Source organism: Sarcophilus harrisii, chromosome 1 (genome assembly GCF_902635505.1).
Source record: "Sarcophilus harrisii chromosome 1, mSarHar1.11, whole genome shotgun sequence".
Lineage (NCBI taxonomy): Eukaryota > Metazoa > Chordata > Mammalia > Dasyuromorphia > Dasyuridae > Sarcophilus > Sarcophilus harrisii.
The window spans coordinates 362,049,784-362,062,931 of record NC_045426.1 but is presented as its reverse complement, the minus strand read 5'-3'; the positions used below and the strand labels follow the sequence as shown (position 1 = coordinate 362,062,931).

At 36.1% G+C, this 13,148-nt stretch overlaps 1 protein-coding gene across 2 annotated transcripts in view; it reads right to left on the bottom strand.

Moving 5' to 3' along the window:
- The window catches only part of MYO5B (myosin VB), a 497,816-nt gene that overhangs the window by 57,093 nt on the left and 427,575 nt on the right, over positions 1-13,148 (bottom strand). For both annotated transcript variants that reach the window (XM_031945960.1, XM_031945961.1), the window contains exons 24-27: positions 12,100-12,248; positions 10,189-10,308; positions 6,252-6,392; positions 1,648-1,713 (exon numbers count right to left, since the gene is read on the bottom strand). In XM_031945960.1, the coding sequence (XP_031801820.1) occupies positions 1,648-1,713; positions 6,252-6,392; positions 10,189-10,308; positions 12,100-12,248 (476 nt within the window). The remainder of the gene's footprint in view (positions 1-1,647; positions 1,714-6,251; positions 6,393-10,188; positions 10,309-12,099; positions 12,249-13,148) is intronic.

Sequence of the window (13,148 nt, the reverse complement as noted above, 5' to 3'; positions counted from 1 at the left end):
GTCCTAAAAAAAGAGACAGGATGAATGACTTAATAATGCTAAGTGTTTTTCACATTCTCCAATTCTCCTGACATGATCAAGGTTCCTCTGGGGAATGCTTACTAAAGGAGAGCAAGTTTGGATTTCATAGGCATTCATCAATTGTGAAGACTTACTAGCTCTATTAAGACTTTTAAATCTCCCAGAAATCACACAGGAAAAGAAATCTCAGCCAATAACTCAAAGGAAAAACCCTACTGAGAACTCTCATACTGTGCTAGCAGCAACAGCCCTACTGGTTGAAAGGAACTTCCAGGGATATGTTTAAAATGATTGCAAATGTATAACTCACATTAGATTGCTTGTGGTCTTGGGAGAGGGAGTGTGAAAAAAAAATTTGGAATTTAAAATCTTAGAAAAATGAATGATGAAAACTATCTTTACACATAATTACAAAAATAAAATACTATTGAAATTTAAAAAAAAAATTAAAGAAAGGAACTTCCAGGGTCAGATTAATGGCTATCTTATCTCTCAATTTTAGGTGGTGCAACAGGTCCTTTTCCAAGGTGCCTGATTATGAGGGAATTTTTGAGTATTGGTCAGTGACGAGATATATGTAGGGCTTATAGAGATTGAGTTTTCATTCAGGTTTGATTGGGGGCTTAACTATGTAATAAGCTAAGTCATTCTTTGGCATTTCCTTGAGTCCCTTTTCCAACCCCTGACAAATTCTTTATTCTTTCTGGGTCCTTCTTACCCAACCTTGAGGTTTTTATGTTGTTTGCCCCATCTCCCTAACACTCTCCCAGCTTCATGATGTGGGGTAAGTCACTTAACTTCTTAAACTCAATTTTAACATTCAATCAGCAGCTATATGTAAAATGAGAAGAATAATTCTTAATACTAGCTACCTCACAGGATTATGGGGAAAGCATATATGGTAAGCCTCATTGTGTTATAAAAATGTGAGTTATTACTACTCTATTCACTTCAGCTCTGCTTCTCACAGTGCTAGGAGTTAGCCTGTGTTATTAGGACTTCTCTACCTGACACTGATATATGTATAATAATATATGCATATCCATGTGTATAAATCTTAATATGTACTCATGTTTAAATCTGTGTATAAATTTTTCTTGTGTGTATACCTACATGTATATCTAGTTGTGTTTATATACATATGTATGGATGGATACATGTGTATACATACTCAAACACACACACATAGTTGGTCTTTTTCTACAGTTGTCCTTGTACTTCAAATTCACGAAAACCCTATAAAGGAGGCAAGGCAGAAATTCTGGTCCTTTATAACAAAACCCATTTAAAATACTTTTCTTAATTTTAGATTTGTTTCTTTCAATTGCATTGAATTTATTAAAAATCTTCTCTGTGTAAGATGAAGGTGAGAAAACAAAATTCTACAGAGATAAATAGATTTGCTTGATGGCACACAGGGAAGCTGGGAGCAGACCTGGGATGTAGCCTTGGGTGATGAGCCACATAGCTCTCAATACTGTTCTCTTATAACTAATTACATAAGCCTTAGAGAGGGAAAAGAATCTCCTATATATAAATGTTCAAGAAGTGATGAAATTGAGGTTAATTAGGTAAATGACTTGCCCAGCATCATGCAACTGATAATTATTACTGAATTAACCTTACCTTCAGGCTGTTGTAGGCCAGATCTGCATCTTGGTCTGCATCTATTCCATTATTTGCTTCAACTACCTGCAAAGATAAAGACAGGCAGATAAGTGATACAAAGCTATAATAGCAAGACTATTTGTTGTTTGTCATTTGTTCTTGAAGAAGACCATGATATCAGGGAGGAGAGGCCATGAGAAGAGGAGAGACCAGGGTCTTGCCTATCCTGATCCCTTGTTGCTGCAGTTCTAAAACCAGAGGCCAGAGAATGCAATGCTAGCTCCAACACCCTTGTGTGATCCAGAAAAAGTCCCGTAGTCTTTCTATGGGTTAGTCCATCATCTGCAAAATGGAACACTACTCATAATGCCTATTGCTATCTCATAGGATTGCTGTTAAAAAACAAAAGTTCTATAAATTTCAAATGCTATACAAATGTAGTAGGATTTGTGACTCAGCATATCTGTCTCACCCTCTGCACACTATTCTCTTCATTGAGTCACTGCCCTTACCAGCTCAAAATTCACCTTTTTCATTAAGCTTTCCATGACTGAGAAGACTTAAACGCTGGTTAAAAAGATGTGCGTAATTTGCCCAAAGTCACCTAGCCAAGCAGTGGCCAGCCCAAGCCTTTTTGTGTCTAAGTCAGAATTCCCTTTTCAACCTCACCATACTCTTCTAGGAAATATTCCCAAATAACAGGAAAAGGGATAAGCATTTATATAGTGCCTACTATGTGTCAGGATCTATGCTAAGCATGGTGCAATTATTATCTCATTTGAGTGATCCTGGAAGGTGGATGTTGTCCCCATTTCACTGATGAGGAAACTCAGGTAGATAGCTGTGAAATGACTTGCTGAAGGTCATATAGCTAGCAAGTGTCTGAAGCTAAATTTCAATTCCAGTCTTCCTAATTCCAGGTTACCCAGTCTTAGAAACATTTATAGAAAACATCACCACCATGATGATAATGGCCAAGTATCACACAAACCTCCCTCACTGGACTGAATCAATGATAGCTCAAATTCATTATAGCCCTGGCTAGCAGTCACAGAGCTAGGGTCATTGGTTTTGCAAGGGGACAGATCAAACAAATATTGATTTTACATCCCATTGATTTCAGTGCCATCTCTTATTTATAGATGTATCTTTCGTCATGGTTGACAGTTATGCCATAGATCTCTACCCAGCAATAAATAATTCAGAAGGAGCTCCTTTCTCAAAATTATCTAAATCAAGACAGGCAAGGTGTTATATGCCTGTGACCCTAGCTACTGAGGAGGCTGAGTCTGGAGCATCTGTTGAGTTAAACATTTCCATGACACTTTGGGCTAACTTCACGAGGTGCCCACAGTAAGGTTAGCATTAATATGATAAGTCAATGGGAGCAAGAGACCATCTGTTTACCTGAGGGGAGACCCAGCTGGGGTTGGAAACAGAGTAGGTCACAGCTCCTGTGCCCATCAGAGTGGGACCAGGGCATTAGGTAGTACTTTCAGTCTGGGCAAAATAAGGAGACTGACTCTAAACAAAAAGAACAAATAAAAATCCTAGGTCACATTGGATCTCTTTATCCCTAACAGTCCACCTTGTAAAGTATATGTCATATTCTGCTGTATCCCTATGTCATCTAGAATAGAAACTTACTAAGGACAGAAAGCAGTTTTTTAAAAACTCTACACTTTTGCTTTTTATTAGTATTTTCATTGGCGGAAAATATTTGGAGCAAGGAGCTCTTGCTACCTATGCAAGTAGCTTACCCTTCAATTGAAAATCTTAAAAAATTACGTGGGGCAGGTACCAAAAGCCTAAACCAAGGTCACACAATTAGTGGATATCACCGGCAGGATGTGACCTAGATTGTCTCCCAGATCCAAAAGCTGGCATGCTTTTTATGCACAAAGCCTCATTATCTCTTTGCTAAACTGGATTGAATTACTCTGGCCCTTGGTCTTTGTACAAGGAAAGGCTTGGTAGCTGCCTGCCTTCCACTCTGGATCTCATGGCTGGGTGGTGAGGTTTCAGGATATCCTAACTGGGTTCTGTTGGTTCTCTCCCATGTTACTCTATTATTTCACTCACTAAGAAGCCAGTGACATATTTAGAAGGAACCTTAAGTTTCTCACTTTTATTCCTGATCTCTGGAACAAGCAACAGAGTAGCTATCCAGAGTCAAGTAGATGGCACAGTAGATAGACTACTGGTCCTGGAGCCAGGAGGACCTGAGATCAAATATAATCTCAGACAATTGATACTTAATAGTTGTGTGATCCTGAGCAAGTCACTTAACCCACAATTATTTGGAATTGATAGAAGAGAGCACAGAAAGTAGAGGGATAAAATACAAGCAATTTTTGAATTCAGAAGGAAGCAGGGGCAGGATGTTTCTTCTTTCTTTTTTTCTTTCTTTCTTTCCTTCCTTTTTTTTTTTTTTTTTTTTGGCATATTCTAACCCAATCCATTTGGCTTTCCATACATTTGATTACTGCCTTTCACTTCTTTCCTAATGCAATGTGTCACTTATAAACTTAATCCTTCCACCCTCCATTCTAAGTCTAATCTACCAGAGAGATTTAAATCCACCAGCATTTAAATGCTTACTGCAGGGGATGGGGGTGGCTCCGGAAGATCTCAGACACAGGATGGAACATATTTATATAGAAGAACACGAACTGTTTGTGCAACCTTCTTGAATTTGCACAGGCAAAATAATAGAGACAGCAGTGTTATATATGTATGATATACCCCATACAGTGAGTTAACATCTCATTCAAGCTGAGATAAAGGTTAATAACCTATGGATTTTCATACCTTTTTATATTTTGTGGGCAACTAGGTGACCAAATGGATAGAGTGCAGGGCCTGGAGTCAAGAAAACCTGAATTCAAATCCAGCCTCAGACACTTACTAGCTATGTGACCCTGGGCAAATCACTTAATCTGTTTGCCTCAGTTTGCTCATCTGTAAAATGAGCTGGAGAAGGAAATGGCAAGAAAACCCCAAATAGAGTCACAAAGAGTCATTCATGTCTGAAACGAATTGAACAACATGTATGGTTCCAGAAAGTCAATGACTCTTCATGAAATATTAAGATTTTAAACCAAGAGGACACCAAATAAAAACAGGGCTTATTTTAATCCAAATACTCATTTTACAGAGTAGAAAGCTAAGGCACAGAGAAAGAAAAAAAAAACCTCCCAAGGTCAAAGAAGTAATAAGTAGCAGAGCCAAATTAGATCCTAAGTCTTCTGACTTCAAGTTTGCACAATTTAGCCATCACCATATTATATATCAATCTCACATAGGTTTTAAGTAGGCCAAGAATTTTTAGTTTGCTCTAACTTAAGATAAAGTTTTTAAATGAAGTTCAGTGGAACTAGAACAGGCCCAATGCAACATTCATTGATTCTTTCTAGAACTCTAAATCAAATAGTTTGGGCCTCGTGATTTAATCCTTGGTTCAATATTGTATTGTATGCATTTCTGTAATAATAACTCACCATGATAGAGTGGTTTATTAGTAACAAAATATTTCCTGAATAGTCTTTCATTTAATCCTTAATAAGGCCCTCGTGAGGTAAGTGGGGAAGTAGTATAAATAATCATAATTCTTTTATTACTTATGAGGAATATGAGGCTTCAGAAAAGAAAGAACCTGCCACAATCATACAAATATAAATTGAGCTAAGGCTTAAACTTGGACTTCTTACTTCAAATCCAATTCCCTGATCCTTCCCTTTTTTTTTTTTTTTTTCATCTTTTTGGTTTGTTTTGTATTTTGACAAAGCAAATGTGTTAAGTGACTTGCCCAAGGTCACATAGCTAGAACGTGTTAAGTATCTGAGGGATGATTTGAACTCAGGTCCTCCTGTCTCCAGGGCTGGTTCTCTATTTACTGTACCATCTAGCTGCTCCTATATATTTTTTTCAACCAAACCATAAACCACATCTTCTGTATTCTTTAGAAATACCCAGGATCATGAACAGAGTAGATACACAGTCTTTCTCATAGTAGAGAAAGAATAAAAGAAGAAATCGCAAGAAAATATATCATCTATCTAGCAAAGGCATAAAAACCACTAGCAGAACATCTAAGTCATACTAATTAAACCTGCTTAATTTAGGACTACTTGAGTAATATCCTACTCTGATAATCCAAGGAAGAGGTATGAAGAATATATATGGTAGAATCCCGATATTGTCGTTATTCAGTCTTTTCAGTCATGTTCAACTCTTCATGACCCCATTTGGGGTTTCCTTGGCAAAGATATTGGAGTGGTTTGCCATTTCCTTCTTTTGCTTGTTTGACAGAAGAGTTTGACTTACTTGCTCAGGGTCACACAGCTAGTATGTATTTGAGCTCAATTTTAATTAAGTCTTCTTGATTACAAATCCAGTACTTTCTCACCTGCTTGTCCAAATTGTGGTTTAACATGTTTTATTAGCAAATACACAGACTGGATTATTTATGATGAGGTTAAGCTCACACACCCTGAAGTCCATCTACCTGACCACTCTAAACAGCCAAAACTTGATATATATCTAGTCTATGAAGGGGGTGAGATGGTCAGTGTGTCTCCTAACCTGTACATTTCAAGGGATCCCCAAGAACTTCATTGTACCTGGACTTTCTTGCTTTCTTGTTGTTCTTTCTTTTCCAATTGAGTTTGCAATTTCTTTCTTTCCTGCTCCAGCTCCCGAACTCTCTTCTGCAGCTTCAGAAAGACAGACATATCCATAGCTGCCTTCTCCAGGCCCATTTCCTTCAGAAATAGGTGGAAAGAAAAGAAAGATGTTCCAGATGAGGCAAATGCTTTAGGGAAACACCTCATTATCTATTTTTTTTTGTCTCTGCTTATCACTTTTGCAAACAAAATAAGAAGCTTGACTTCTTTCCAAATATACGGGACCTTTCCCCATTATAATTAGATCCTCCAAAAGAGTTTTACACTGCAAATCTTCCTAAAAACCTACAAAGTATCTGAGAATTAGACATAAACCATTCTCTCATGGTCATTCAAAATGGTCAATTATGTAGTAAAAGTCAAATTGGATAAAACCAAAGCCTTTTGGGGGAGGGGGAGGAATGAAAAATAATTCTTTAAAAAACATAAACAATTGTGTTTTTCCCCCCTTTGGATCTGATTTTTCTTGCACAGCATGATGAATATGGAAATATGTTTAGAAGAACTGCACATGTTTAACCTACATTGGATTGCTTGCCGTCTAGGAGATGGGAGAGATAGAAAAATTTGGAACACAAAGGTTTGCAAAGGCAAATGTTGAAAACTATCTCTGTATATATTTAGGAAAATAAAATACTATTAATAAAAAAATCCCCCATATTAAAAGGCAATAAAAATATGGAAAAATAAAACCTTCTTATTAACCATGTATGTTATTAGTAATTACTGCCAAGATTGTGGTCAAACCATAAGAGATAATATCTTGAGATAACAGTAACATATCTACTTCTGTATCTAAACACATTGTATAACAGTGGTTTTTCAAGATATTTTTTTCTCCTTCAGGCTTTTGTTTATATTTCTGTCCTACAATTTTTAAGTATAAGTGCCTGAGGAAAGCTTCATACCTGTGAAGAAGTGACCCACCATTCCCATCCTTAACATCACCACCATCATCAAGTGCCACCTTCAGGGTGATAAGTCAAAGAACTGTAGGAATAGGAGTTAAGGGCCTTTTTTAATACCATTTAAAAAAATGGTGGGGTAAAACACCACTGGCTCTACGTCTAGTCTGAACTCCATAGTTATCATCACAAGATACAACTATTGTGAAAATGAGACCAGAGATTTTAGAATTTTTTTTCAGGAAGTGATTTTTGTATTATTTCCATTTCCACATTGTCCACTTGTTATAATATGTTTGGGTTATTTTAAAAAATGATCTCTTGAAATAAGAGCTTGAAGGTATTTTGTTTTTTGGTCAGAGATTTAAGATAAACAGACATTCCATGATTCTTAAATTATCTTATCTTGATATGTTTTTCAGGACAGTTGTTTTTGATATGAAATATTTCATATTTTCTTCAAATTTCTTTTTTTAATTGGTTCTAAGAATTCTTGTTGTCTCCTGAAATCATTAATTTCCTCTTGGTGCATTCTAATTTTCAGGGAGTTTATTACTAGGCTGAGATTTTATTTCTCTCCTATTAAACTCTTAATCCTTTTTTATATTTCTCTCTTCCATAACTTTCATTTATTTTATCATATATTTTTAAAATTTGCATAATTTCTTTGAAGAATTCTAACTGTTTTTGTGGGAAAGCTATTTATTCCTTTATGTTTTGATTCTAAGTGTATTTCAATTATTCTTTTCTTTCAGGTATGTGTGTGTGTGTGTGTTGGTTAGTTGTCCCTGTCACTATAAAAGTCTTAAATTATGCTCCTTTGTTGTTTGCTCCTTTTTGTTGCTGAAGTGTAAGGATTTGAGTTCTAGATCTCTCCTACTCTGGGGACCAAATCAAGACTTTTCTTTTATAGTCCTTCTTTTAGTCTTTTCCCTTCACCATAGACACAAAAAATCTCTCATGTGATCAGCTTTAGTTCAAGCCCTTTACTTTGGATGAGACAGGAGAGACCTTTTTCTTTAATCTTCAGTGAAATCTGAAGATGACCTCCCCTTATGGGGTAACCCAGCCTTTTCCTGAAAGATGATGAAGAGAGAGGTTAAGGGCCCCTTTTTTATATCAATAACAAACCAATAGTCAACCTTAGAAGAATCTTTTCTTTCTTCACATGAGGCATTTCTTTTTTCCTTAGTGCACCAGTTTTTTGTTTTACCTCTGTGTCTTAAGTCTGACAGTTTCAATTTAGTTTCTCAGGAGATTTCTTCTTGTTGAAACAACTGTGACTTTTAGGGCAAACTCTTTTAATTTCATCCTGCAAAGGACTTTTGATTACTAAAGTCTGAATTCATTCTTTCATCCCTGAGAAGACCTAGATAATATTTACTGTTTTTCTAAGAGGGGTTGTTAGTAATTGACTTCATGGTAGAATAAATTGACCTATATATTGCTTCCATCTTGGTCTAGAAAAATCTTTTTTCTCCGATACAGATCTCATTATAAGATGATATTTTGATTTTCATATTTGTGTTTCCAGTAATTGGAATGTAGCAGGAACTTAATAAATTTTTTTTCATTCATTCAACTGTAACTATAATATTATAACCAGAAAATGTCAGAAGTGGAAAAGACTAAAGAGATTGTATAAGCCCATTCTAAGCCCTACCTCTTCATTTTATAGAGGAGTAAATTGAGAACCCCTTCCCCCCAGAGATAAAGTGATTTGCTTAAGATGAGCCACATGGTAATTAAATGAATATATGAAATTATCCTACTGTGTCCAATGGCATGCTTAGATATTTAAGCAATTAATTCCACATTTCCCCCCATTTCTTGATCTTTTTTTTCTTTTAAAGCCTACACTCCTGTCTCATTTTTCCATGTCTTCCATAGATAAAGGAGTAACATATCTTCTGTAAACTAAATGACAGTTCTTGAGAGTATTGTAGTAAATATGGCACTGGCCTGAGATTCAGGAGATCTGAGTTTTAGTATCTGTTTTGTCACTAATTGGTTGTGTAACCCTGAAACAAGCTACTCTTCCATATCAAACAATTAATCAAAAAGCATTAAGCACCAACTATGTGTTAGGTAGTGGGGGTATGGATTTTAAAATGAGGCAATTTTTGCCCTTGAGGATTTTATATTATACTAGGCAGATATAACACAGATTGTCCTCAGTTTCCTCATCTGTAAAAAAGGAAGTAAGACCAGATGTCTTTAAGGTCCCTTCCAGTTCTGACAATGTTTATTAATAGAGACAGTTATCTTGGGAATAAGATTTAACCTTTAACTTCTCTGCTTATCACTGGCCAAATTTTTATATCCTAATAGGAAATATCATTGCTTTCAGGGATATTCAGGCAAGGAGTATAATCATTTCTTTCTCTCCAACAAATTGTACATGGCTTTTGTGGTGTTCGCTTCTTTTCTAAAATATGATGGTTCTCTGGGAGTAGGTTTCTTGGGGAGATTTTTAGAGGCAGCCTTAGTTTCAGTTCAGAGTAATAATCACCTCAAATACAGCTAGGAGTTAAAATCCAATCTTTTATTCTTCTTCTGCCAACTTCAGCCTCTCCTCTTCTGAATCCTTCGTTCTGCTTGACTGCAGTCTCTGGTTTTTTAATCTCCCCAACTGACTTCTCACTTGTGAATCTCCCGAAGTCTCCTCACTGATTTGTGGCTCTCAATCTCTTCAAATGATTCTCCCAGTGACTCCTGGCTCCCAATATCTCCAATTGCCCTCGTTGAGACTGAGAGCTTTTTATATATGATCTCTTAAAGGTGCGAACCCAAAGGTTGACTCCTCCTCTGAGAGAGTAGGATTGTAGGAGGTGTAAACTCTCATACTGAATCCTGAAATCTCTCAACTTGTGAGCTCTAATGTGTGAACCAATTACATAAGCATTGTTTCTATCAATTTTGTTGAGTTAACACTAGGATTCTAACAGCTTTGATCCAGAGAGACTTACCTCCACTTGTTGGATTGCATCTTCAGTATCTCCAATCTCAGATGTGGAAACTGATGGATAATTCGAGTCAGATTCTAAACTACTCTGGTTTGAAGGGTTTCGCCTATGACCTGGGGTTTGCTGTTCAAAGAGACAAATGCCAAAACAATATAACACATGAAATTTCATAAAGAAACAATGTTACATATGTAATACTATGAATTCTGGAAGAGCAATAGATCTTGTGGTTTATTGTTGCTGTTAGACTCATACCAAAAAAAAAATGTTATTGCTGGCTTCTTTGATCGTCATTGCAAAAGAGCCATTTCATCTACATTCCCCACAGTCACCTAAATAATGAGATCACAATCCAACAAACACATGCTTGCCCCCACTGTAAGGATGGGTAATTCTATTGCTAAATGCAATGTAAATATCTATAAGACTTAGGGTATCAATCTATGTGAGAAGGCCTTGTGAAGTGATTCCTGACCTCCCAGGCACAGAGGAAGCATCACTCCAAAGCTGAATGTCATTATTTACACTCTTAAGATGATCCTGGAAATGCCCTTCCTACCTTCATTGCTATTACAAGCAAATTTTGAAAATTGGTGGGTATTGAAAATAGGGTAATAGAAAATATTGAAAAGTATATAGTTTATTTAGAGTCTTTTTCACATTCAAATAAACTGGAAGAGTTAAAACTAGACTTGCTGGGACAATTTTATAATTCCACATGTGTTCCTACTCAGTTTCTCTTCCTGCTTACTCAACCAATGCTGTATGGGTAGGAATAAAGGGAATTGTTTACATGAAACAGAAAGAAAAAAATATTACTGAAATTTTGAATTATCAGGAAAACATGCATGAAATGTTTCACCAAGTATTTGAAAAAACAATCCAAATGGGGTATTATTTAAAGCATGGCTGAGGTCTTCTCAGCTTCATTCATATGTCAACTTTAACTGAAGCATGCTTCCCATCTCTTGGCAAAGGGTCAGTGGACTAGAAGCAAAACTTCTTACACTGTGAGTCAAGATACCAGGTAGGATCTTGTAAGAGAATGTGGGGGTTGTGAAATTCTGATTTATTACAGTAAATATTTAATTTGTACACCTATTTTATGCACCTTTATATAAAAAGAAAAAAATTGGGCAAAAAAAATTGCATGTGGAAAAAATTTAAGAAGCATTAGAGTAGAAGGACAGAATGAGGCTTATATTTTCAGACATGGTCAATATGTGAATTTGTTTTGCTTGAAGGTAGTAGATAATGAAACTGATGTGAAAGAAAGAAAAGGGAAGCTGAACAAAGGAAGGAATGAGAGAGGAAGGAAATAAGAGGAGGGATGAAAGGAAAGAAGAAAAAAAGGAAAAAAGCATAAGATTAAAAATATATAAAAATAGCAGCTCAGAAAAAACAAAGATATTGTTGCTCTTATTTTATATTTATTATCCATTTAAAAACAAATTGTTAAATCATAACAGAGATCTAAAGGTTCAGTTACCCAACTCTTTTTCTTTCTGTTCTTTACTGAAATTTCATGTTTACTGATGTTTGTCAAGTTCTCAATAAAAAAGAAATTTAACTTCAAGTATCTATCAGCTTCAGAGGGTGATAAAAGTTCAAAAATTTCCCTAAACTGGGAAAATCCTAAAATCAACCAAACCACTTGCTAATGAGTTCCTCACCAATGTCCCACAGGATCTTTTATAAGACTCAAGCCACAGCCAGACATTGCTTGGCAATAAATTTTCCTAACCAGATACTTGTTTACATTCTATCTCCCCCAAGGAATGTCAAAGTCTAGATTGTGCTTTGTCATGTCTTGTCAGAGATCAGCTTCAATGAACTAGATGAAATGAGCAATGAAGTTGAGAAGGGATGTGAATAAGTCAGAAGTGTTTTATAGGAAGGAATTACTTTCCTTACCCTTATGATAGTCATCTCATCCCTAAGGTTGTCATAGCTTTGCTCCAGTCGGGAATACTCCTTCACGAGGTTTTGGTATCGTGACCGTTCCTCTTCCAGCTCCTTCTTCATTAGGAGAGTCTCCTTTACTGAATTTTTTGCAAATTCATCTGAAAGAAAGACATATTAAGATACCACTTCATCTGCTAAATGAGTTTCCACAGTGTTTATCGACACTGGTACTTTTATTAGTCCTTTGTCAAAAGCTGCCCACAACAGGTTTGGTGTACTTGACTAATGAATTCATTAAAATACTTCATTTACTATATGATAAGAGGGATGCTTAGAAAGGCCAAGATCTCCCATTTCATCCAGGGCCATCTCCAAATATATTGATCTATATCTTGCTTCTGGACTCAAATGGCTCTGGAGGAGAAAGTGAGGCAGGTGACCTTGCATAGTCCACCTTCACTCACTCGTTGAAACCTTGCAATGTATCTTGGCGTTCATCAGCTAGATTTCTTTCTTAAGAATTATGCCTGAAATCCAAATCTCTTTGGCTTCTTTAGAAGGACAAACAATGACAACAACAATGGCCTGCTTTTTGTTGGTCTGAATTCTGGGGATATGAGAAGAGGCAAAAGTCCCTGCCTTCATAGAGCTCACAATCTAATGGGATATACAACAAGGAAACAAATATATACAAATTAGCTGTATGCAAAATAATTATGAGATTTAATATTCTTAAAATTGGAAAATGAGAAAGATTCCCTGAAGAAGATGGGATTTTAGTTGGGAATTAAAAGAAACTAGGGAAGCCAGTAGGCAAAGATAAGGAGGAAGAATATCTCCTTTGGATTTAACTATTCTATGCTGAGAATTCTCAAATCTACTGACACTGCCCCAGGCTCTCTACCTACCTTCAACCTCTGATCTCCAATTACCTTTCACAAATCTCAAACTGGATTCCAGTAGACATCTTAAATTTAATACGTCCAAGATGTAACTCATTATCTTTCCTTTACTCTTTGTATTCTCCCCATTACTATAGAGGACACCACTATCTTCCC